This window comes from Pseudopipra pipra, chromosome 25 (genome assembly GCF_036250125.1).
Source record: "Pseudopipra pipra isolate bDixPip1 chromosome 25, bDixPip1.hap1, whole genome shotgun sequence".
NCBI lineage: Eukaryota > Metazoa > Chordata > Aves > Passeriformes > Pipridae > Pseudopipra > Pseudopipra pipra.
This window is the reverse complement of record NC_087573.1, coordinates 1,934,547-1,958,494: the sequence shown is the minus strand read 5'-3', so window position 1 is coordinate 1,958,494 and position 23,948 is coordinate 1,934,547. Positions and strand designations below refer to the sequence as shown.

At 56.5% G+C, this 23,948-nt stretch overlaps 1 protein-coding gene across 2 annotated transcripts in view; it reads right to left on the bottom strand.

Annotated features, from left to right (window-relative positions):
- The window catches only part of CDK18 (cyclin dependent kinase 18), a 51,850-nt gene that overhangs the window by 6,000 nt on the left and 21,902 nt on the right, over positions 1-23,948 (bottom strand). For both annotated transcript variants that reach the window (XM_064635533.1, XM_064635532.1), the window contains 3 exons: positions 7,911-8,057; positions 1,811-1,956; positions 1,400-1,525 (listed from right to left, as the gene is read on the bottom strand). In XM_064635533.1, coding sequence (XP_064491603.1) covers positions 1,400-1,525; positions 1,811-1,956; positions 7,911-8,057 — 419 coding nt within the window. The remainder of the gene's footprint in view (positions 1-1,399; positions 1,526-1,810; positions 1,957-7,910; positions 8,058-23,948) is intronic.

Here is a 23,948-nt window from a genome sequence, read left to right as displayed (position 1 = left end):
CTGGGATCATGTGTGTGCCAGGGAAAGGGGTGATTCCCAGCAGCACAGGCTCCAAGGCACAGGGCAGACCACTGCTCCTGAAGCTTTAACAAAATGGTGCCGTTCTCCCCCAAAATCCAGTTCCCTCCTTGTAATCCCGGGCCAGCAGCTCTGCCTCCAGCCCACCCCAAGACCCCCCAGCCCTGATCCGAGGGCTCCTGCCACGCTGCTCACCAGCAGATGGAGCTGGATGGAAGCTGGCACCCGGCAGGCAGGGAAAGGGACCCTGGGGAGCCACTGAAGGGGGTCCCCCCACCCCGTACCCAGGCAGAACCAGCAGCCCCAGGTCTGGGGTGCTCCTGCAGCCCCCCCAGCTCTGCCCCACGGGAAAGCACTGACAGCCCACCCAGCTCTCCCAAGCTGGGAAGCTGCTTTCTTGCTCGCTCAGGCTGGATTTGAAGCAGCAAATCCCAGGGGAACGGTGGGATTTTTACTCCACTGACTCCCCAAACCCTCTGTGTGCCCTGGGAACTGCCACGTCCTGAGCAGGGGAACGAAGTGGCTTCTGCAATCCAGAGGTACTGCACAACCCCTGGAGCCACATTCCTTATTCATAGAGGGGACCATGAATTTTAATGACACAACCCTCTGGCTGTGTCTATTTTATTGATTAGACAACACAGGCAGGTAAATTCGAGCTCTCCTGTCCTCCTCCTTCCCCCTGAACAGGCATGTTGGCTCCAAAGATGCCTTCTGAGACCTGGCTGTGGTACCTGTCCAGCACTGGGCACTCCTGGGCAGCAGGACAGGTCCCTGCACAGCTGGACACAGGGCACAGAGTTTCTGCTCCTACTTTGTGCTGCTGCTCTGCAGCAAAAGAAGCTGAAATGCCAGCACTAATGCAGGGGCTAATTCATTATTTATCCACATCTGCATTTCAACCAGCAGAGGCTCCAGCACTTGCCAAACTGCAGGAGGGTTCCCACCTCCTCCCACGGGGAAGGAGCCTGGCCTAGGGGACAGTCAGGTGTGTGCACAGGTGAGGGAAGGAATGTGCAGGCCTGGGGAACTGCACAGCAGCACTGAGGTGTGAACGGGGAGGGGATCTGCAGATCTCGGGATCACAGAGTGGGGAGGGGATGCAGATCTCGGGATCACAGAGTGGGGAGGGGATGCAGATCTCGGGATCACAGAGTCCTTTGGGTTGGGGAAGACCTCCAAGACTCAGTGACTGACCCCCACCTTGTCCCCCCGCCCAGAGCACTGAGGGCCACGTCCTTGGACACCTCCAGGGCTGGGGACTCCACCACCTCCCTGGGAGGCCCCTTCCAATGCCTGAGCGCCCTTTCCAGGAGGAAATTCCTCCTGATGTCCAAGCTGCCCCTCCCCTGGCACAGCCCGAGTGCCCAGTGAGCCTTACGAGGGAAGCCCGTCGGGACATCCTGCTCAGGGGCTTGGGGAACTCCGGGCTCTCCATCTGCAGCTTCTGCAGGAACTCGGGGGGCAGGCGGATGTCCATGGGCAGGGAGAGGCGTTTGCTGACGTCCTGCAGAGAGGGACAGAGGAGATGGGTGATGAAGGGAGAGCTGCTATGGATGGGGAAGTGATGGGGCAGCATCTGTGGGACCCTCAGTGAGAGGAAAAGGGAAAAGGGGGGTGATGTGTTCACGGGGACGTGCCTGGGCTCGCTCAGGTACCACGGGGGTGATGCTGAGTCTGGCACTGCCAGGTCCCCACGAACCCAACACCGGCTCTTCCAGCCAGCAGGGAGGTGACAGCCAGAGGTTCCCATGTCCCCCCTGCCCCCTCCCCAGCCTGCAGCAGCACTTGCCTCCATGGAGAAGCGGCGCTGGTTGTTGCTGCGGTACCTGACGGCCACCGGGGACTGCCCTTCCACCTCCGGCGGCGAGAGGGGGCTGCTGTCGGCCCCGAATTCCCTGCCCAGCTGTCCCAGCTGCAGGTGCCCTTGAGCCAGGTCTGAGGACAAAAAGACAGGAGAGGGAGCTGCTGGAGCGGTGGCTGAAGTGCCAGGGATCTTACTTTGGAGAAAAGGGAGTGCGAGCAGGGCAGGGACGTGCAGGGATGCTCTGGGGCCGTGGGAATATCTTCTTCCTTCTCTGTGTCTGGGAGGCCAAGGGAATTCCTACTTTTTGCTCCAGACTCCTGGTGCCTCAGCACCCACAGGGCTCTGCTCTCCAGCACCCCCAAAGCACCCTGTGCATCCCCCTGCCACGAGGGTCTCCTTGACAGACAGGGAGGGGGATGCAGAGGGGGGAACTTCTTCACACCCCAGGCCAACCAGAGCTCCCACATCCCATTCCAGTTCTCAACTTTCTTGCAGCAGCACCCCGAGATTGTGCAGAGATGAGTATTCACTTTAACTTCCCAGATTTATCCTCCCAAAAAATGCCACATTAGGCAAAACACCACCTGCACTTTAGGAAGAGCGAGGTGCCTGTCCATGGCTCTGGATCCCTCTGGGCTGGGTCAATACAGGAGCAAAACAGAAAGAGAGCCCTGTTTCCAAGGAGTTCACACACACACACACATCCCATCTGCCCTGGGAACCACCAAATCCAAAGGCATCAGGGCACTTTCCTCCAAGGATGTGACCGTTTCTTGGAAGGTTGTTTGGGATTAAAGGCTGCAGAGTCACTTAATGCAAAACAAACCACTCCAGGCCCTTCCTGCCCCAACCCGCTGCCCTGAGCCAGGCACAGCCCCCAGGAGCACAAGAGCTCTCTCGAAAACCAAAGCAGCTCAGGAAAATAACTCTTCTCTCAGGGCTCCGGGTGTGAAGCCTCAGAGTGTGAGCCCAAGAAACCCTGAAAGGAGCGAGAAAATCAGGACAAAATAAGCCCTTGAGCTCCTTCTGGTCCCCAGTTTGAGGTTTGCACCTAACCCTCCTCACTCTGTAGTTAACAGCTGGAACACTCTGGCACTCACAGACCCGGGCAGAGGCACAGCCAAACCCTGCTGGGTTCAACACAGGTCACCTGGAGCCCAGCGAGGTGGATTCCTCTGATCCACACGGATGCTGTTTCCAAGGGGATGTTCAGGAGGAGGGTGTGCTGGGATGGAGGAGAACCACCTCCCCCCCAGGGCAGGGATGCATCTCCCTCTGAAAAGGTGTGGGGCCAAGCAGGGAGGACCATCCCACGCCCTTCCCCTCTGCAGCCACGCTCCAAATTACACCCGGAGGGTCCAAGGATGCCCCACTCTGCCTTCAGACACCCCGCAGACATCGCAGAGGGAAACTCGGCAGGGAGGAGGAGCTGCTGCCCCGGGCTGGCCCCTGCCCATGGCCCAGCCCTCTCCCCGGGCTGCAGGGAGACAATCCCTGCTCTGCCAGCGATGATCTCATGGCTGAGGGCTGGGCAGGCAGGGCTGCTTTTCACGGGGTGCTGAGCAGGGCTGGGACCTGGCTGCAGTTTGCTGCTCTGATGGATGAGAGGTGGCAGGCAAGTGACCTGGGAAAAGATGTGGTTTTGTGCCATGGTCACCGGGAAACCAGGGAACCTGAGGGGTGCAGGGTGTCCTGGGTAGGCAGCCCACACCTTAGAGGTGGGGTCAGCCCGTGCCACTGGGCTTGAGAGGGCCTGAAACAGCGCCAGGAGGTTTTGGGCAGACAGGAAAAACAAGGTACAGTCACCCCTTTTTGCTTCTCTGGTCCCTTCCCCTCCTGTCCATCTGCTTGTACAGGAACAATTAGGGAACATCCTGAATTAACCACAGGTGTGAAAGGAACGTGGATCAATGAAACTGGATCGAATCTTTTTCACTTGCTCATTTCCTAAGCAAATTATCTGCCAGGAAAACAAACAAACAAACAAACAAACAAACAACCCCCAAAGCCATTTAAAATCTGACTGAATGGACTCCAACTAATCTGTCTTAAATGATGGTCTGGGTGAATTTGTGCTGGTTCCCATAGGTAAAAAAAAAGCCCCAAAGCTTGGGAAAAGGTGCAGCCTGTCCTGAAAGGTGCAAACCAGCAGCACTGTCTCTTTGAACCAGTAGATCAGTGTCGATCTCCTCGTCTAAATGAACACCAGATGTGAAGTCAGAGGTCAATCGACAACCTGGATATTCCAGTGCATCCAAAGGGGATGGGAAAAGCAGGTAAAACACACAGGAGACTTGCAGGGACGAGGGGAAAGGTGTTTGGGCTGCCCTGGGGCCAGAGTGGGGAGGGGGCTGTGCCAGCTCAGCACACCCTGGGCTGTCCCAAGGTGCACTCAGGGACTCCCAATCCCACGGGGATGCTCCCCAAGGGCTGGAGTTGCCCCCAGGCTTGGAGGACCCTCCTGGGTGCTCACAGAGGGGGGAGATGTGAAGCTGTGGGCGTGCAAAGGTGAGGGGCTGCTTGATTCTGCTCAGCATTTCCCGTGGCTCAGGGGGGGCCCTGACACCCTGCAAACAACGAGGCTGCCTGGGATATCAAAGCAAATTAAAGTGAGACCGCAGACACGGCTGACGAGCCTCCCGCCCTTCCAGAAATACATTTAAACGCAGCCCCTGCCAAAACAAGCTTTGATCTCCCAAGGAAAGGGGCCAGAACCCTCCGCTGCTTGCCTGACTTCTAATTACTCTGCTAAGTGTGAACTCTCTCCTCTCAAGGCTCTGTTGCACTCAGAGCTTGGATTACTCATCCTCCTCCCGCCCACTCGTCCTCACCTCTTTGGGGCCTTGAGCTCCCAAGGTCAGATCTGGCTCTGTTTTATGCCGGTGCAAATTGGGAATTACCTTTGCAGCCCTTATCTGGGCCTGGGAGCACAGAGCAGGCAGCAGCTGGTTTGGGGCAGAGCCTTGGCACAGGTAAGAGCTGTTGCTGGATGCCACCAAGTTCTTATCAAAGCAGATGGGACACACCAAGACCTGATACCTCTGGAAAAAAATGGAGCCTTGCATTGTCAGGCTCCACCAAGGTGACATTGCCTGTGGCAGGAAAAGCTGTTTGCTTTTCCAGCCTGGAAAAAGAAAAAAAAAGCCTGTTTTTTCCCTGTTTTATGGAAAAAGCTGTTTGCTTTTCCAGCCTGGAAAAAGAAAAAAAAGCCTGTTTTTTCCCTCGTTTTATCAGCCCCTGTGAGTGAGGTCATGAGAACTCCAGGGTAGAGGGGACAGAGCTGGGGATTTCTCACCACACACCCAACAGAGGGAGGTTTGTCCCCAGGAGAAGGTCCTGCCTTGTCCTGTCCCATGAGCCAGGGCAGCTCCTGCAGATGCTCTTGAGCAGCCTGGGCTGGTGGAAGGTGTCCCTGCCCATGAGCTTTAAGGTCCCTTCCAACCCAAACCAGCCTGGGATTCTCTGATTCTTGGAGCACCTGGTGAGGAGGTCTGGCCTCTGCATCCCCCTCCTCCCCGAGGGTGGGCACAGACATTCCCAGCCTGTGGGATGTGCAGACTGCCACGATGCTGCTACCCCCTGATTTCTGATGCTGGAGGGAACCTAAAACCTGCAAGCAACTCCCTGAGGAGCTACACGAGGTGAGGAAAGGAAAACCGATGGTGTTGATCTGAGCTGTGATTAGCACTTGTCTCTGGAGCCAGTGATCACAGAGCCTGAGCTGTCACTGTTGTCACCAGGACAGACAGGATCCCTGCAGGCTGGTCTGGAGCCCGGGGGAGGGCAGAGACAGCCCAGGGGCAGCCCCAGAGATCCTAACAGGGAAGGTGAAACTGCAGTGGAGCTGTTCCATGGGGAAGAGAAGCAGCACAGGAGCTGCTGCCACGGCTGCAGGCTCAGCTCTGCTCCCCATGCCTGGAGCAAAGTTATTTTCCCCTCGCTGCATTTTGATTCTCCGCCTGCAAAACCGACCAAGACCTCAGAGAGAACTAAACTCAGAGCCCTCTCCAGGCCAGGCAGCTCCCATGGAGCCCAAACCTGACCCCAAACCCTGGTGCACAACCCCCTTCTGGTCTGTCCCTCTCCGGCTTCCCCCTGAGGAGCCTCCTGGCACAGGGATGTGGGTGAGGAGTTCCCAGCCAGGAGGGTTCATTCTCAGCCAAGAGATGCCTCAGACAAATGTGGCTGTCAGGGCCCTCCATAAACAACCAGGAGAGGGGATTAAGGGCACCCTGGAGGTGACTCCTCGGGGTTGTTCACAATCCCCACAGGAAGCTCAGCCCCGGGATCTCACCGAAGGGAGCGGGTTTGGGGTGGTGGGCACGGCCTGGGCTCTGTGGGAGAGGGATGGGACCTAAACTGGGAACTGGGCAACCAGGGAATGGGGGGCACCAAGGAGGGAAAGCTGGGGAGGGGACCAGGATGTGCCACATCCATGTGGGGAGGATCAGTGGGAGCTGGCCCTGGGAGAGCTCGAGGCTGCACAGGAGGAGCTGTACCCCCAGAGTGGTGCTGGCAGATCCTGAGCCCCTGATGCATTCCTGGGTCCAGGCAGGAGGATCTACTAACACACCTCCTCATGGACTGGTTCTGGTCCAGGCAGGAGGATCTCCTACACCACATCCCAGTCTAGTACTGGTCCAGCCTCTAACCATGGGCTGGGAACACCCTCAGTCCTGGCCCCGGGCTCTGCTCAGACTTTGCTCTTTCTCTCTCCTGGCTACTTAAGGAGCAAGCCCAAAATCCCAGGGAGGGACTGGCAGATGCTGCTTGCACTGGTTTGCCATCCAGGGGCAAAGAAAGACTCGTGACTGACTCCTCATCCGAGCAGAATAACGGGGGAATCACCTCTCTGGTTTGCAGGGCACAGACAGGGAGCCCGGGCTCCCCCATCCCAGCACAGCTCCCCCAGGGAAGGCAACAGCAGGAGCAGCTCTCAGCACCCAGGACTTCCTCAGCCTTGCCCCATTTTATCCCCACAGCTTCTGCACATCTAATTAAGGGCTCAAGTCTAATTATAGCCCCGGCTGCTGGCTGGGGTGTGAGGGGAGGTGTGTGGGAGCAGGGCAGGAGGCCGGGAGGGAGGGACGCTGCTCGGGGCAGCCCGGCTGTGTGGAGAGATAAAGGAGCCTCAGGGGCTGCGGGAGCGAGGAGAGCCAGCTCTAAATTAGGTTACTGCATCTCTCCTTGGGAGCAGGTTGGCTGGCACAGGGACGGTCCCTCCCCACCAGTGCCAGGCAATGACATCATTCCATCGTGGCCCAGCCCCTGCTGGAGCCCAGTGGAGCGCGGAGGGGCTGGGCTGTGGCACGGGAGGCAGCAGTGGCACGGGAGGCAGCAGTGGCACGAGGGGGTGGCCGGGAGTGGCTCAGGCTCGCACCCACAGCAGCCAGTTCAGCCCTGGAGGGGCCGAGCCCAACTCCAGCCGGTGCCCAAAGGCTCTGCCTGCCCGTGCACGGCCACGGGGCTGAGCTGCTCCCACGCTGTGCCTGCAGCCCTGCCCCTCCCCGGCTCTGCCCCCGGCCCCAGAGCCTGCCCCAGCCTGCACCGAGGGCTGCTCTGTTTGCACAAGGGATGTTAACCCTAAACCTCCCTGGGGCCCTGAGAACGGCCTCCCAGGGGAAGGCTGTGGGTCCAGGAGGAGATGTGATGCCCAGAAGAGAGAGAACAGCCCCCTTGGCTCGGGGGAAGCATCAGCCTGTAGCCCTGGAGAGGGCTCACAGCCCACTTTTGCCCCCCAGAGTCCCAGCACGGGGAGGTGCTTTGGGCAGGCAGGAGGAGATCCCACACTTTCCCACTCCCAACCCTGACCACAGATGTGTCATTCCTCCCCGTTTTGTGCAAATACCTTTCCCTCCCATAAGTCTTTCCTTATGCAAGTATAAATCCCTCTTCACATTTAATGACAAGGTGTTATTAACCCCGGGGGATGGATGAGGAACCAACCCCGACAGAGGGGCAGAAACTTTCCACGCACACCCACTGAACAGCCTGGGGGCTGGAGAGGAGATCCCTGCTGGCAGCACTGACCCCAGATGCTCCTGACCGGCCCCAGCAGCACATCAGGGGCCTGGGGGCTCCTTACCTTCATTCCTCTGGTTGTTGAGCTGGTTGAACTGCTCTGTGAACTCCGTCAGCGACTCCTCGATGGTCTCTGTCCGCGGAACCGAGAGCGAAAACCTCCTCTTGAAGTTTTTCATCTTGTTCATTTTTCCCTCGTGCTGCCAGAGCCCTGCAGGGAAGGGAGAGCAGGCTGAGAAGGCTGCACAACACACAGGATTCCATCCCCCCCAGCCCCACAGCTCCTGCTCTCTGGGGCTCTGGCAGCACCCCAACCCAAATTTCCCCCCATCTGGGGACCTGCAGGGGTCCCCTGGGACATCCCCATCTCCAAGGCACCACTGCTGTGTCAGAGCAGATGAGGAGCCACGTGGCCACCAGGGAAATTTGGGTTCCTCGTTTTTTAAGAGCTGGAGATTGTCAAGAGGGGCAGGGGGGCTTCTTTTCCGAGCCCAGGACAGGGCTGAGCACGCTCTGTCCCAACTACCAACACAGGCTGTGCCTCGTGGCATCCTTGGAAACTCTGGGAATGCTTGGATTGGGGAAGAGCAGGGTAGACGTACAAGGAAGGCAAGAAAGAGTAAATAGTGACGGAAAAGACTCAATCCCACCCTCCTCCCTGTGCAGGGAGGCCCCTCTCCCCTGGCAGTTCGGGCTCTGCTTTGCCCTTGCACGAAAGACTTTCTGAGCCAGCAGCAAAAAGCTGAGTGGAGCCAGGATGGGCTGGGGGGATCCCCCAGAGTCACAGCACGGGGAGATGCTTTGACCTCTGGGCTCCCTCGTGAGCCCCAGTGACTCATCCTGATGGGCATTAGAGTCGCCTTAAGCCGGAGATCTGATTAAAGCAATAAAACCCTTAAAGGAAGAAAACCCTCCCGGGGCACATGGCAAAGTGTGCTGGGGCTGAGCAGCCACGGGAGCTCGCTCTGGGCACTGCTTTGCTTTTCCTTTCCTGCTCTGGCTCTTCCCAGGCTCAGCAGCACGGATGGGATCAGGCTGGAAGAGCTGTCTGGGCAGGGTTTGGGCTCCAGCACCAGCCCTGCTGCACTCTGGTGCTGTTCCTCCTGGCCAGCACAGAGCCAGCACCCAGCCTGCTGTCCTGGCAGCTCCCTGCTGTCATGGAATCAGGGAATGGTTTGGGATGGAAGGGACCTTAAAGCTCATCTTATTCCACCCCCTGCCATGGGCAAGGACACCTTCCACTGGCCCAGGTTGCTCCAAGCCCTGTCCAACAGGGCCTTGGACACTTCCAAGGATGGGACATCAGTGTCTTACCCTCAGCCAGCCACAGCTCTGTCCCTCTCCCCAGTCCCATGAGTGTAGGGATGCTCCTCCACCATCCCTTATCCTCTCCACCCTCTCACCTTCCTGGCAGGGGATTTTCCATTAGCAGCTCTCCACTCCTTAATGTTGCTCTGACCCACCAACCCAAGGGAGGATCTGAAGGGGCAAATCAACCCTTGGTACCCAACAGGCACCAAAACTACCCGGAGAGGTTCCTTCCCGCTCCGAGGGGCTCATTCCCACATCCCGTGCCTTCCCCCGCAGCCCTGGAGCAGGTCGGCCCCCTACTCCTGGGTGTCCCTGCTCTTCCCTGGCTGTCCCCACTCCCCCCCAGCCCCCTCCGAGGCTTATCAGCACAAACAAACGGTGATCGCATTCCAGGCTGATGCGATCAGACACAGCATCCGGGAGCCGGCGCATCCCCGTCGCCAGGACAACGGGAACACTCGGGCTGACATGCCTGCATCTGAAAGCTTAAAAGATTACCCGTCAGCAATATAAACACTCCGTTTGGGTGCCTGCCAGGCTCTGCGGTGAGGCATGGCACCCTGCAGTGGGTGAATCCCCTGAAAATCCCTGGGATTCACCCGAATCCTGGGCGCTCACACGCCTCAGCCACCCCCACTCACCTCCCACCCCCAACGCTGCAAACACCTTAAAAGTGAAGGCTCAGTCCTGCCTGGAATCGGGGCTGGGGTGTTTGCTGGGGGTGGGAAGGGAGGCTGGAGGCTGGAGGCTGCTTGGAGCTGGGAAGTGAGGCAGGAGGATGACAGACACATCCACTTCAGCCTGCAGACACTGAAACGTTTCCTCAGCACGACAGAAACGTGCTTTGACAATAAAGATGTGGCACTGGTGATGCTGCATTAACAAAGTCCCTGCTGGCGCCCTCCTCGTGGTCCAAATAACGCCTCCAAGCAGCGCTGTTGCTTTGGGAGGGAAGGCAGAGCTTTACACTTGCTTTGGAGACCTTTTCCCCAGCCCACGGTTCCAATCTGACTCCTCACCTTGCAAGCTGAGTGAGTTCGAACCAGGGCGCTGCTGGTGCGTGGAAACACTGCCAGCGTTGCAGGTACCCAAGGAAAAAACCCACCTGGAAAAGCAGGGTCAGGTTTTGCTCCTGACAAAGAAAAAGCTACAGAGGCTCCTGAGCTCGCGTTTTCACGTTGGCTCCAGGCTGGCAAAAAACTCTGCTCCACAAATCCCAATCCTTCCCCCCCCTTGCCTCCTACAGGAATGCCAGCAGCTCCAGGCTGCTAAATATAAACCTCCTCGGAGAGGAACTGGGGTGGGGGTAAAAATAGCACCGGGATGGCTCCCTGCCTCTCCTGCCATTCCCTGCCTCTCCTGCCATTCCCCTGCCTCTCCTGCCATTCCCCTGCCTCTCCTGCCATTCCCTGCCTCTCCTGCCATTCCCTGCCTCTCCTGCCATTCCCGAGCTGCCCCGGGCCTGTTCCCTGCTCCTCATCCTCACGCCTCCGGGCAGCTGGGGCTGTTTGTTCCAGCTACACCTGGACCTGCTTGGCACCTGTTGATGGAGTTCCCATTCCAATGTTTGTCAGCTGGAATTTTATGAGGCTGTTCCTGTCCTCAGCCCTCCGCCCCTCCCCAGAGGAATTTGCCCCGGCCCCAGTGGCCATAAGGTTCCCCCTAAAACTGGGATTTGCTCCATTCCTGGAAGGAAAGCATCCACAGTGTACACGCCAGAAGGCTGCAGGGGTGATGTAGGGTCAGGAAATGTGGGGTCCCCAGCGGGCACCCCTCCCCACACCCCAGCACCCCGGGGTATGAGGGGCTTCATCCCCTCTCCATCTGAATTCCTTCTGGGAGAAGGAATCCCCTTTAGAGCTGAAAGGAGCAGCCCAGCCCTCTCCCCCAGCATGGATTTCAAAGGGAGAATTCCTCTTGTTTTTTGTTTTTTGGTTTTTTTTCCCACCACGTTTAGTGTCCTAAAGGAAGCAGAGGCATTTATTGACTTTGGGAGAGAAAGTGGCACTCGCTGAGCAAAGCGATGCCACCCCTTTGTTTTCCAGCCCGACAGGAACCACGGCAACCCCTGCGCTGGAGGCTCCGGGGATGGAGGGAGCTGATGGTTCCCAACGTGCACTAACACGACAGTTGCACGGTAGGACAGGAGGGGAAGGAGCAGTTTAAAACTGGCAATCGGGAGTTTAGGCATCAACAGGCGGAAAATGAAATCACCCGGCTTGGAATGTGGCCAAGGACCGGGGATTAAAGCCAGCAGGGTGAGTGATCTGCATTTACTGTAATACAGTCGGGTAGTAAATACTTGGCTAAAACACTTCAAAGAGCCCAAAGCCGAATCCCATCAGGAAAAGCTCCTCGCAGGATCGAGACAAGGAGTTAACGATCCTTTAAACGCTGTGTCACCGCACGGGCAGTGACCACACTCACTGAACTGTTCCCACTGTCCACGTGGATCGCCCTTGCATTACTACACCCAAAAACTGCCGGTTCCCTGCCCTGCAATTCATGGCACAGGTATTTTAGGCATCACCAGTGAGAGAAACTGTTCCCTTTCTCCTCCAGCACCTGGCAGGGCCTCGGAAGCAAAGCTGTGGAGCACTAACTGCTTTATTGCTTTTCACAAATGCTAAGTGCCTCCATATTTTCCTCACCATTTTAACAGCCTCACGCCCCCATTTCCCAGAGGAAAGAGTGGAAAGCTTGGAGGGAATAGTTTGCTTCTTTTAAGCCTTTTTTTTTTTTTTAAATTTTGAATCCCCACAGAGATTAACGCTTGTGTTTACAAGGCAAAATGAACAGTCCCGTTCAGCAGCTACAGCTCCTGCTTGCAGCTATTAGGTGGCACTGATTCACTCCTGCAAGGATCAGAGAAATGGGGAATTCTGCTCGTGGAGCCCTGTTTGCTCAGCAAACACGGGGCTAAACAAACAAACAACCAACCCCGGCACCAAACACCCGCCCCTCCTCACAGGGCAAAGCACCGAGACAAAGCCAGACCCAACCAAAGCTCCCCCCGTGCCGGGCAGCCCTTTCCAGGTCCGTCTTGGCCGGCTGAGGTTCTCCCTCCCAAGCTCCAGCACGGAGGAGGAGCAGGGAAAAGCTGCAGGAGCTGCCAAGGCGTCTGAGAGCAGGAGATGGGAGAGATTTCGGCCCCTCCGTGGTGCACATTCCTGTGCAAACAGGAGCTCAGCACGACCCAAATTCCTCCTCCTCCGCTCCGAATTTCCTCTGCAGGGCCCTGTTCAGGTGCTCAGAGGTGTGTGGAAGGAAATGGGGAGTGACTTGAGGCTGTTCTGGGGGGTCAGAGGGAAACGACTCAAACACACACCAGGGATGATGCCGAATTTTCTGGGGCAGCTGGGAATGCTCCCAGGGAGAGGAGGGAGGGGCAGGGAAGGACATCAGCCCCTGACCACCAAATGAACATCTCCTTGGCCACTCAGTCGGCCTGAAACCCTCCCTGGGGTGCCAAGCTCCCTCCCCAGCACAGACAGAGCACAGCCCAAGTGGGTGAGTCCTGCAGTGGGGACCAGCAGAGCTGGGGCCACATCCTGCCCAGTGCTGGGATGGGCCCTGGTCCCTGCCCAGCAGGCAGAGGGGTTTTCAGGAATTCCTCTCCCCAAAAGGTGAGTGAGGAGGGGAGAGAGCAAGGCCAGAGCTCTCCTCCCTGCTCATTTGCCTCCCGCAGCTCAACCCTGCCTGACATCTCCCCCCTGCCAGGAGGTCAAGATCCTGCAGGGAAAGGAGCACCATCAATTCCTATTAATCTACAGGAGCCCTGCAGCAAACAGCAAGACCATCATCCCAGGGCAGCCACTGCCCTGGGCATGATTGAAAAGGGAGCTTGGCATCCCCAGGGAGCCAGGCCATCCTCACTCTGCAGTTCCTTTTCCCTCCTGTGTTACTGCCTTCCATGATCACAAGGGATGCAGCACACCAGGAATGGGATTGTGGCAGCCAGGACATCACTGTCCTCCCCTGGCACAGCCACAGCTGGGAGGAGGCTCGGGAGGACAAATGATCCTGTGGCAAATGCCTGAGACTGGCTCCCACTCCGGCTCTGACCCTCTTGGAATGCCTGGGCTTCCCAGAGATAAATCAAGAATGAGGACACTTCCTTCCTCCCTCCCAGTTGGGCTGAATTCCCCTGGGATGCGATGCCCTGTCCAGCACAGCAGTGCTCCCATCCCTCCTTTGCAGAATTCCAGCTGTAAGTTGTTTAATGGCACAGGCACAGGCACATGGAGCACGTACAGACCCCTGAGGCAGACACAGGGATAGCCTGGGAAGGGTGGATGCTGGGGAAAACTTCCTGCCAGCCCAGCCTTTGGAGACTTTACAGAATCATGGGATCCCAGACTGGTTTGGGTTGAAGGGACCTTAAAGCTCATCTTGTTCCAACTCCTGCCATGGGCAGGGACACGTTCCAGTATCCCAGCTTGCTCCAAGTTTATCCAGCCTGGCCTTGGACACTTCCAGGGCTGGGATTATAACCTGTACTCCAGGCAGGGGCGGGAGGGGAAGGAAAACCCTTTGCTGGATGCACATTTCCCCTCCCATTTGTGCCGGTGCTGACAATGAGCCCAGTAACAGGAGCACACAAAGGAGGTTTGTTCTGCCTTTGTATATTTTGCCTTTCTCAGCCCCGTGTGGTGCAATCAGCAGCTCTCCCTTGGCTCTTCCCTCCCCGGCTCTTGGTGAGATCAGGGCAGCTCTGAGGAAGGCATTAAAATGACAGTCATTATTCCAGAGGCCTCCAAACACTGGGCACTTATTCCCCTAACCTGAGAAAAGTGTCCAGTGTTCAGCTGGAACAACAATAGGCTGCAACTGTGCAGTGTGGCCACCCCACCATCCCTGGGGGGCTGGGGGGGAGCTCAGGGCTCACATTGTCCATGCCCTGACAGTGTCAGTGTTCCCATGGATTCGGCATCCCCGGGGGATGAGCAGCCTGGATTCGCAGCCGCTGTGGACCAGCAGGTCCCCTGCTCCATCCCATCCCATCCCATCCCATCCCATCCCATCCCATCCCATCCCATCCCATCCCATCCCATCCCATCCCATCCCATCCCATCCCATCCCATCCCATCCCATCCCATCCCATCCCATCCCATCCCATCCATCCCATCCCATCCCATCCCATCCATCCCATCCCATCCCATCCCATCCCATCCCATCCCATCCCATCCCATCCCATCCATCCCATCCCATCCCATCCCATCCCATCCCATCCCATCCCATCCCATCCCATCCCATCCCATCCATCCCATCCCATCCCATCCATCCCAGCGGGTTTGCTCCAGGAGGGCAGGCAGTGGGAGATGAGTCTCAGCAGAACCACAGGACTTTTCCCCTCTGAGACAGACCCTCCCTTCCACACTCACTATTGCTACAGCAGCTGTCTGAGTTATTGAGGCTTCATTTAGGGTCACTTGGGAGCTCAGGGCACGTGTCCCACCCTCGATCCTGGCAGTGTGACCACAGCCCAGGAGAGCTGGGAGCCAAGAGCTGTGCTGGGATTGCTGGGGCAGCAGCAACCAGGATGCTCCTGGAGGTGCTGCTGCTGGGCTGTGTGATGTTTAGCCATTCCCTCCCCTCTTCCATGACTCACTTCCACCTCCCATCCCTTTATTGCACGTCCTTCACAGCTCTGGGTACCCCGAGCAATTACTTGCTGAGGAGGAACACGACCAGCAAAAACCAGCCTGGGCCTTGCTTTTATGACACTCCACTGATTACTGACTGCCAATTAACTAACACAATCCAAGCTGCATCCCAGGAAGGTTGGCCCCAGCCTGCCTGCTCCTCACCAGCCCCTGGAGACCTGATGTCCTGTGCTGGCCTCTCCCAGTGTCACCTCCTGCCACGTCCCACCCAGAGAGGGTCCTGAATGCCCACGGACATCCAGCAAAGTGCTCGTGGATCCTGCTGCATGAAAGACACTCCCAGAAAGACAAACCCAGCCCTGCCACCCCAGCAGCTGGCACTCAGCACTCCCGGGTGGTTGGAGAGGCAGCGAAGGAGGTGCCAAGGAGTCATTCTCAGGAACACAAAGCCTCTTATTTTCTCTCCCAGGAGTGTTTAACCTGTGGCTGAGTCTGTCAGCACCTGCCCTTCCTTTATTGCTACATGGGAAGGAGAATCCACGTTATGGGAGAAGATTCCTGGTGCAGGAGAGCCCAAGTCCCACCGAGCCTCTCCCCCAGGAACATTCCCAACACACCTGCAGCTCCAATCCCGCTGGATGAACCCGTGCAACACCCTCACACACGGGTTATGTGGGGTCTGCTGCCTTCCTAACTGCTGTTTTCTTTCCTCCTTTTCCTTTTTTTCCTCCCCCTTTTTTAATTAGAGCTTTCCTTCTTTCCCAGCCCACACAGAGCTCCCAGAGCTGCAGGCTGGTCTGTGACTGCAGACAGGAGCACATGGAAATTGGGGATTCACCTTCCCTGCAGTGGTCAGGAGGAGCCAGGAGGGGTTGTCTGCTCTGTCTTATAACAGAAAACTCTGGAATTTTCCTCCCGTGCCCCGTGATTTCATCCTGCACTCAAAGCCTCCCTTCCTGGCACGTGAGAACAAGGCTGGAAGGAAGGGATTCAAGGCTGGAAGGAAGGGATTCAAGGCTGGAAGGAAAGGATTCGCTGCAAAACGAGGGCTGGGGGTGGTTAATCCCTCCTGCTGAAATGTGGGAGCAGCCCCAGGAGCTGGCTTTGCCCAGGGGTGTGACCAGAGGGACAGCTGAGCAGGGGGATCACCCAGCCCTGCTGCCCTGCTCCCCTTTCCAAAAGCATTCCTGGGGAGGGTATTTAAAGGAACAGAAATCACATCCTGTACACCCGAGAGCCCCGTGGAATCCCTGGGGAATCCAGGAAATGCAGCCACCTCTGGGGCAGGAAAAGGGGGGGGGGACAGCAAGAAATGCCAGCCAGATCCTTGTGAGAAGGGGATCACTCCTTTCCAGAGGGATGCTGGAAGCAAAGGATCTCGACAGGATCAAACCTTCCCCCAAAAAAATGGAGAAGGGTTTTAGTACAAACAGAAGCACAACATTCCTGGGGAGCAGCAGCACCACCAGCACTGGGAACAATCCAGGGCTCAGCTCTTTGCCACAGGTTTTCTGGGAGACTAGAAAAGCCTGCCTTGCTCTGCCCTGAGAAAAAGGGCTCAGAAAAAGGCTGAAACCTCTACAGTCCACCTGGATTTCCATGCCCCCCCCCCCAGCCCTGGCATGGGAGGAGGAGCTGGAGAGGCTGTACAAACAGCTTCCCATGGGATTAGTGCTTCCTCCTCTCCCAGCAAGCTCCCAGTTGGGATCCAGCAGCTCCTCAGAGCTGACACTGCTCCTAAACCAGCCTCCCACCGCCCTTGGCCTGATCTTCCTGCAGCAGCAGCAGGGAAAGCAGGAGAGGGGATGGTGTTCCTGACCTACTTGTCCCTACTGCAGCACCTCCCAGTGCCAGCTCCAGGCTGGGTTTCCCCCAGGATGAAGCTCTGGAGCAGTGGTGCCCCTGGTTGGCATTAGGCACACAAAGCCCTTTGCAGCAGGGTTTCAAATCTATTTAAAGCTGGGGAATAGTCACATGGTGGGAAGGTAGCGAGCAAACACTGCCAGTCTCCTTCCCTGCCAAGGATTGAACTAATCTGCTATTTAATCTTAAACCAGTTGTGCACCCACCCTTGGAGGGCTTTGTGCACGTGGATTTTCCCCCTGAGATGGGAGGGAAGAGCAGCCACACAGGTAGGGAGCACGAGGAGCCAACGCTTGAGGAATCAGAGGATTTCAAAGCACTGCAGGAGCCGTAATTGCTTTTGGATCCCTCTCCCCCAGAAGGAGAAAAAGCAAAGCTGCAACATCTCTCATCCCAACCCCTCCTCATCAGGATGATCTCAGAGCCCCAGCCAGGGTGGGATGTGCAGGTGGGCACCTCTGTGACCCTTCCTGGCTCTGCTTCCCAGATCCAGAGCCTCCCCACGAGGGAAGGGATCACCCTCCAGCTGGTGAGCAGGGAATTCTGTCCCACTGAGCTGCTGGAGGAAGGCAGGGGATTTAAAAAAATCCTCCTGAGCCAAGAGGTGGCTGCCAGGGATGCCAGGGTGGCACCAGCACTGTTTGGAGGCAGCAGACTTGGCCAGAGCGTTGCTGCCAAGGTGCCAGGCTTTGGGACACCCTCTCCTCAGGACAAACGGCTCCAGGGATGGCTCTCCCTTCTCCTCAAACCATTTTCCTTGGATACAGGGGTGCCACAAGGAGGCTGTGGGTTGCCCAAGAGCCCTGAGAGGCCCTGTGATGGTGAAAGCCTTCCAGGATCCCACCCTGGGGAGCTGCTGCCTTCCAGGAGACTGCCCCTGAGGGAGCAGCAGGGCATCCTTGCCCTGCCTGGGGTCACCTCCCTGCCTAAAACCCTCGCCCCAGCACAGCCAGGCACCACCACAACTATGATATTTTCCTGTCAGAGCAAACACGGACAGGGCTGGATGGGGAACAGAGAGATCCCAGGTGAAACATGTACCAACAGATCAAACACGCCCCAGTGCCTGCAAAGCCCCGCTCGCCTCCCCACCGAGGGCAACATTTCAGGCCTATCTGGGAACTCTGCGAGCACACAGTGTTTAGATAAACCTTGTTCCTCGTTAAACTGTAAATAACATCTGGCTCACCCAGCCAAACCCAGCCCCAGCCCCGTGTCCTCAAAGCTGCAGGGATGGCAGACAAAGCAAGTGTGTTTGGTGGGGTTTAAAGTAATGAAATTATCTCTTTTTTTTTTTTTTTTTGCTTTTTTAAAGATAATTTTTCCACTTTGCCTCCCCCCCCGTACTTTAAAACCTGTCCCAACCCTCGCTGAGTGCTGGTGGAGTCCCCCCACAGCTCCAACGTCCTTGACAAGCAGGATTGGTTTCTGCACGAGCCTTGGAAACCGAGGGAGATAACAGAGCCCAGGGGAGAGATAAACAGAGGGAGAGAGCACGAGGGAGAGAGATCTCTCCCGGGAAAACACAGGGCCGGGCTCACGAGTCCTTGGACACTGCTGGGAGGAGAGAGGTGCTGGGCTGAGCACGTGCCTGCAGCCTGCTGGGCTTTTGTGAGGCATCAGAAGCAGAAACCAACGGAAATAAATTCATATATAGTGCTTTTCCCCTCCTTCCCCCAGCCAAAACGCAAAGCTGTTTCCTCCTGGTTTTTCCCAGGAGCCAAGGAGACTCCAAGCCACAAAAGCTCGGGATGAGAAGGGATGACACTGAGCAGGGCTGCTCAGAGCTCGCTCGGGTGTTTTCAATCCTCCTGTCCTGCCTCACCAGCTGATAAATTGTTGCTTCATAGGAAATGCTCGAGATAAGGAAGGATTATAATCCTGAGGCCCAAAGAGAGAGAGGGATTTGGCCTGGGTTCACACAGCAGAGCATCAGTGCCCCCCTCTCCCCACTGCACCCAGTTCTTATCTGCTGGGGTTGGTCGTGCCCACTGCAGCCCAGGGTGCTTGCCATGCTATGATAGTGCAATTAGTTGCACAATTAATCGTTAATAAGAAGGGATTGAAGGGGATTAAGTACTTAAATAGAACACATGCTGCTAGTGGTAATTTATAAAAGTCCTCCTTCTCCCTCAGACACTGTGCCGTGTTTTCCTGGAATTGGAATGACTCGGATGGACCTTTTCTCTGCACCTTCTGCACTGAGGAAATAGCTGGTTTTTCCATCCCTGTGTGGCTGCACTGGAGTCTGAGGGGATTCAGCAGCACGATGGGCACTTCTGTGCATTCCAGGTTTGCCTCTCCAGGGCCAGGGCATCAACAGGAATGATGGGAAAGCTCCTGCTGCTCCTGCTCTGTTCCAGGGGCTTTGGGAGTTGTTGCTAAAGCAGGAGGCTGGTGGGAGGGAGGGATGTGAAGGTGGTGTGGGGGTGTTGTGCTGGTTTGTTTAATGGAGGGAGCAGTCTGGGGACACTGAGACGCTCTCTGCATTTTAATTTGGATGAGGCACAAACCAATCTCTGGCTGTAACCAAAAAGAGCAGTAAAACCACTAATTCTGCCTCCTCCTCAGACTCCCCAGGCACACAACATCGTTTCTCTGTCCCCCCTCTCCCCCCTCCCCCCCAATTTACATTGCAAATGGTGTTTCCAAATTCCTGCCTAAACCCCAGGCACTGCCCAGGTGCTGCCAGGACCATCCACAGCCTTTTTGGGACCCTTCCAAAGGGCAGGAACAGCCCGGAGGTGCCTGGTCAAGGCGAGGACTGCGGGGCTCCAACTCCCACCCCTGCAGCTTCTCCTCCCTGTGTCCCCATTCCCTGCGGCTCTGGGTGGTGACAGGATCTGTGCTGGCCCTGACAGCCCATCCTCACCCACCCCACACCCACAGCAGGGAACTTTTCAGCCTTGAACCAAACACCAAACCAGCAGAGAAACAAACCCCGTGGCTGCTCTGCCCGGGGCACCCCTCAGGCGTTCCTTGCCTACAGTGAGTTCCCCCTGCACTGGGCAGCATTCCAGACTCCAGCTCTTCCTCAAAAAGTAGATTATTCCAGCTGATGGGCAAGGCCACAGTGCAAGTTCTTCCCCTGCCCTGGCTGAGGTGGCAGTGAGGGGTGACACAGGCTCTGTGCTGTCCCCCAGGTCCTGTGGACCCCCAATAACAGGCAGCATTCCCAGCACACCCATCCCAGTGGCACATGGGGACCAATTCCATTGCATCCCATCCCAGTGGGCCGTGGGGACTGACTCATTCACAGCCCATCCCACCCCAACAGGCCGTGGGGACCAACTCCACCACCTCCCATCCCAAAAGGGCCACGGGACTGCATCCATTGCATCCCATTCCAAAGGGGCCATGGGGACTGACTCCATCACATCCCATTCCAAAGGGACATGGGGACTGACTCCATCACATCCCATCCCATCCCAGAGGGCCATGGGGACTGACTCCACCACATCCCATTCCAAAGGGACCATGGGGACTGACTCCATCACATCCCATTCCAAAGGGACATGGGGACTGACTCCATCACATCCCATCCCATCCCAGAGGGCCATGGGGACCAACTCTATCACATCCCATCCCAAAAGGGCCACAGGGACTGACTCCATCCCATCTCATCCCATCTCAGTGGGACATGGGGACCAACTCTATCACATTCCAACCCAACAGGCCATTGGGACTGAATCCATCCCATCCCAAAAGGCCCCTGGGATTGACTCCATCCCATCCCATCCCAGTGGGACATGGGGACCAACTCTGTTGCGTCCCACACAGAAGGTCCCAGCATCCCACAGCCCCACTGGCAGAGCAGCTCCCTGTCCATGCCCAATCCTGGGATAAAGAGAGGCTTTTCAGTCCCAGCTGCTCCTTCACCTCCTCTGGGCAGTGCCGTGCCCAGGGAACACCCGGGATCAATGCCTGCACTGTGGGGTGGGCTGGGAATGCTCCCCCCTGGATGTGGTGTCTCTCAGGCAGGATGGGGAACACTGGCAAGCCCTGCCAAGGGCTCCTCCTCCCAGCCACGGCCCCGGGATGTGGCTGTTCCCTGCTCTGGACTAACACTGGCCTTCAGTGCCCCGACTGCAAACACCAAAAGCAAACAGTGTGTGGAGAATTCCAGCGGCAGGAATCGTGTCCTGGCTCGAGGGGCAGGGCTGCAGCCAGACACCAACCCGGCAAAAATCAAAAGGACAGATAAGGGGAGGCTGGGATTTGTGGGACACTGCCTGTTCCTGAGTGCCCCTACTTCCTGTAGCCTGTGGCACAGCGATTGCTGCGCAGTAATTAGTTAATAATTACAAGCTGGCCAGCCCTCGGGAGTGTCTGTGGCAGAAGGAGGGATAGGTGCTCCAGGCTGAATGCAGATTTTCCATATTTTCCACCTTGCACTGAAAAGCTTGGAACTGTTTATCCCGGGTCAAGCACGGGGAACAGATGCTGGGAAGGTTATTGTGTCCAAAGGAACCTCGGGAGCAGCTCCTGGCCCCTCTGGGGTCACTGCTCCCTCAAGGAAAGCCCAGCAGCTCACCAATACCAGCTGTACTCCAGCCTAGTGGGAATCTGGCTGCTGTCCCCCCTCCCACTGAGACAGGAAAATCGGGAATCTGGAGATGGGATGGGACTCACCCAAGGTCACACAGCAAGTCGGTGGCACAGCCAGGAAAAGAGCCCAGGAGATCTGGCCCTGGATCCTGCCTCCAAACTCTGCATCCTGCCTCCAAACCCTGGATCCTGCCTCCAAACCCTGGATCCTTCCTCCAAACCCTGCATCCTTCCTCCAAACCCCGGATCCTTCCTCCAAACCCTGCATCCTGCCTCCAAACCCTGCATCCTGCCTCCAAACCCTGCATCCTGCCTCCAAACCCTGGATCCTGCCTCCAAACCCTGGATCCTTCCTCCAAACCCTGGATCCTGCCTCCAAACCCTGCATCCTGCCTCCAAACCCTGCATCCTGCCTCCAAACCCTGGATCCTGCCTCCAAATCCTGCATCCTTCCTCCAAACCCTGGATCCTGCCTCCAAACCCCGGATCCTGCCTCCAAACCCTGCATCCTTCCTCCAAACCCTACATCTTTCCTCCAAACCCCGGATCCTTCCCCCAAACCCTGGATCTTGCCTTAAACCCTTGAAACCTACTCCCAAGCCCTTGATTCTACCTTAAATCCTTGAATCCTGCCTCCAAACCCTGCATCCTGCCTCCAAACCCTGCATCCTGCCTCCAAACCCCCTCCTGCAGCATTTCCTTTGCTCTGTTGTTCACAGATCACTGCAGCACGGGATCTACTGGATCAGGACTTGGATCCCCAATTTCTGGGATCTGTTGAAGATCCCTGCAGGTCCCTGGCTGCGTCCTTGGGTATCTACAGCTCAGCCTTTGCTCCAGCACAGGCCTGGCACATCAGCTGCCAGTCTAAAAGGTTCTCCAGCAAATAATCCAGGTGCTAGAAGGCACAAATCCAAGCTCCAGGTGATATTCCATGCTGGAATACAGAAAAAACCACCCCCAAAGTGATGAATTTATCTGCGTGTGCATGTTCTCAAGTGCAGAACTGAGGCTCCTGTTCACCAACCTTGTCAGATTTAGCAACTAAAAAAAGAAGAGGCTTCAAGAGTGGGAATTTCTGGGAGGGACTGGAGAGAGGGAAAAGCGATGCCTGAGGGGGGTGGTTTGAGGATAAATCCAGCTGGGATCAGGAATCACAACCCCTGAGTGACCAGCATATTAACACTGACCGAATAATTAAATAGACCCAGTAAAAATAAACCATTTCAAGCGAAATAGAGAAATAGCAGGAAAAAAACCGGAACGTTTGGAATGTTTCTGCTTCCCAAAAAAGGCACATTTTGATTTTTTTCGGAGGTTTCAGTGTTTACAGCTTCAACAGCCTCTCCTTTTTTAATGGAGCAATTCAATTAAAAGTCACCAGAACAACAGCAACACCCCACAAAACTGGTCAAATCCAGTCCCCTGCCCCACTCCAAAGCCCCCCAGCTGGGAAAATTTGGGTTGTTTTACAGGAAACAGCTGAGCATTTCGGAGACTGGGGGAGAAAGAGAGGGAGAGGGGTCATGGAGAAGCCTCCAGTAATGAAAACATCACTGCATGAGCAAACTGAAAGGGTGCCCAAAAGCCAAACAAAATTCATGTCACCCCAGAGCCCAGACAGAGAGGGGCTGTTTAATGCAGAGCAGCTCGTCAGAGAGAGTTTAAACCTCTGGTTGGAGATCCAGGGCCATCAGTGATGGAATTTCTAGCCCCAGGAATATTCCCCTCTGATAAATGATGAGGACAGAACTCCGGGGTGGTGCCAAGGTGAATTGTTTGGGTGTAATTAATCGAATTAGTAAGAAATGAAATAAAAAAGTTAAAAAAAAAGAGGGGGGAAGTAACAAATTAATCTGATTGAATGCACCATTAATTGGAGTGTCTCCACTGGCAATGCAAGTGCAGACAGAAACCTTCCCTTCCCAGGCACTAAGGAAAGGGCAGTAAATCCAACAGCACTAAATCCATCCTGTTTGCTCCCTCCTCTCTGCATCCCAGCAGCAGCTCTGATGATCCCCGTGCTCCTGCAGTGCTGGCAGAGGTGACAGGTACCAGGCACTGACAGCTCTGGATCTGCAATTTGCCACTCAAATAATGTAATTATTGTTGTCCTGGCAGCGCCTGCTGGGCCCAGGGATCGAGGGGCTCGGGAGGAATTGTCCCTGCTCTAAAATGCCTGATTCAAAGCCACAAGGGAAGGTGAAAGGGAAGGAAAAACACAGGTCAGACCAAGCTGAGATCTCTGAAACGTTCCACCTGAGCTGCTCCAGGAGACCTGGCTCCCAAAAGGCAACGAGCACCAATCCTTGAAAACAGCAGCTCAAACATCCCCCAGCGTGCACACTCACAGAGTTTTTGACCCTCCCAGCACCCTGGGGTAGCAGGGATGGCCCCCGATGGGAGTTGGGGGCACAGAGGAACCACAAACAAAAGCAGAGGGGCTGGTGCTGGCAGCGGGATCCAAGTGCCCCGAAGGCTGGAGCATCCTCCCGCTCCGTGAGCTGCATTCCCGCGGGTCCTGCCTGCGCTTGAAAAGCTGCATTATGCATTCAGCACAGGGCTGAGAGTTTTAACAAGGGCCCCGGCTGCTGCTCAGGTGCGAAAAGGAAGGGCCGGATTCTCAGCAGAGATCAGCCCAGCGGGCAGGGACGCGCTGCCGGGGACATGTGGACATCTCCCAGCGGGAATGCGGCGCGCCTGCAAAAATCCAGCCTTAATTGCGGGCGGCTTGGAGCCCATCCCCGAAGCAGCGAGGGAGCCCAGAAGGCGAG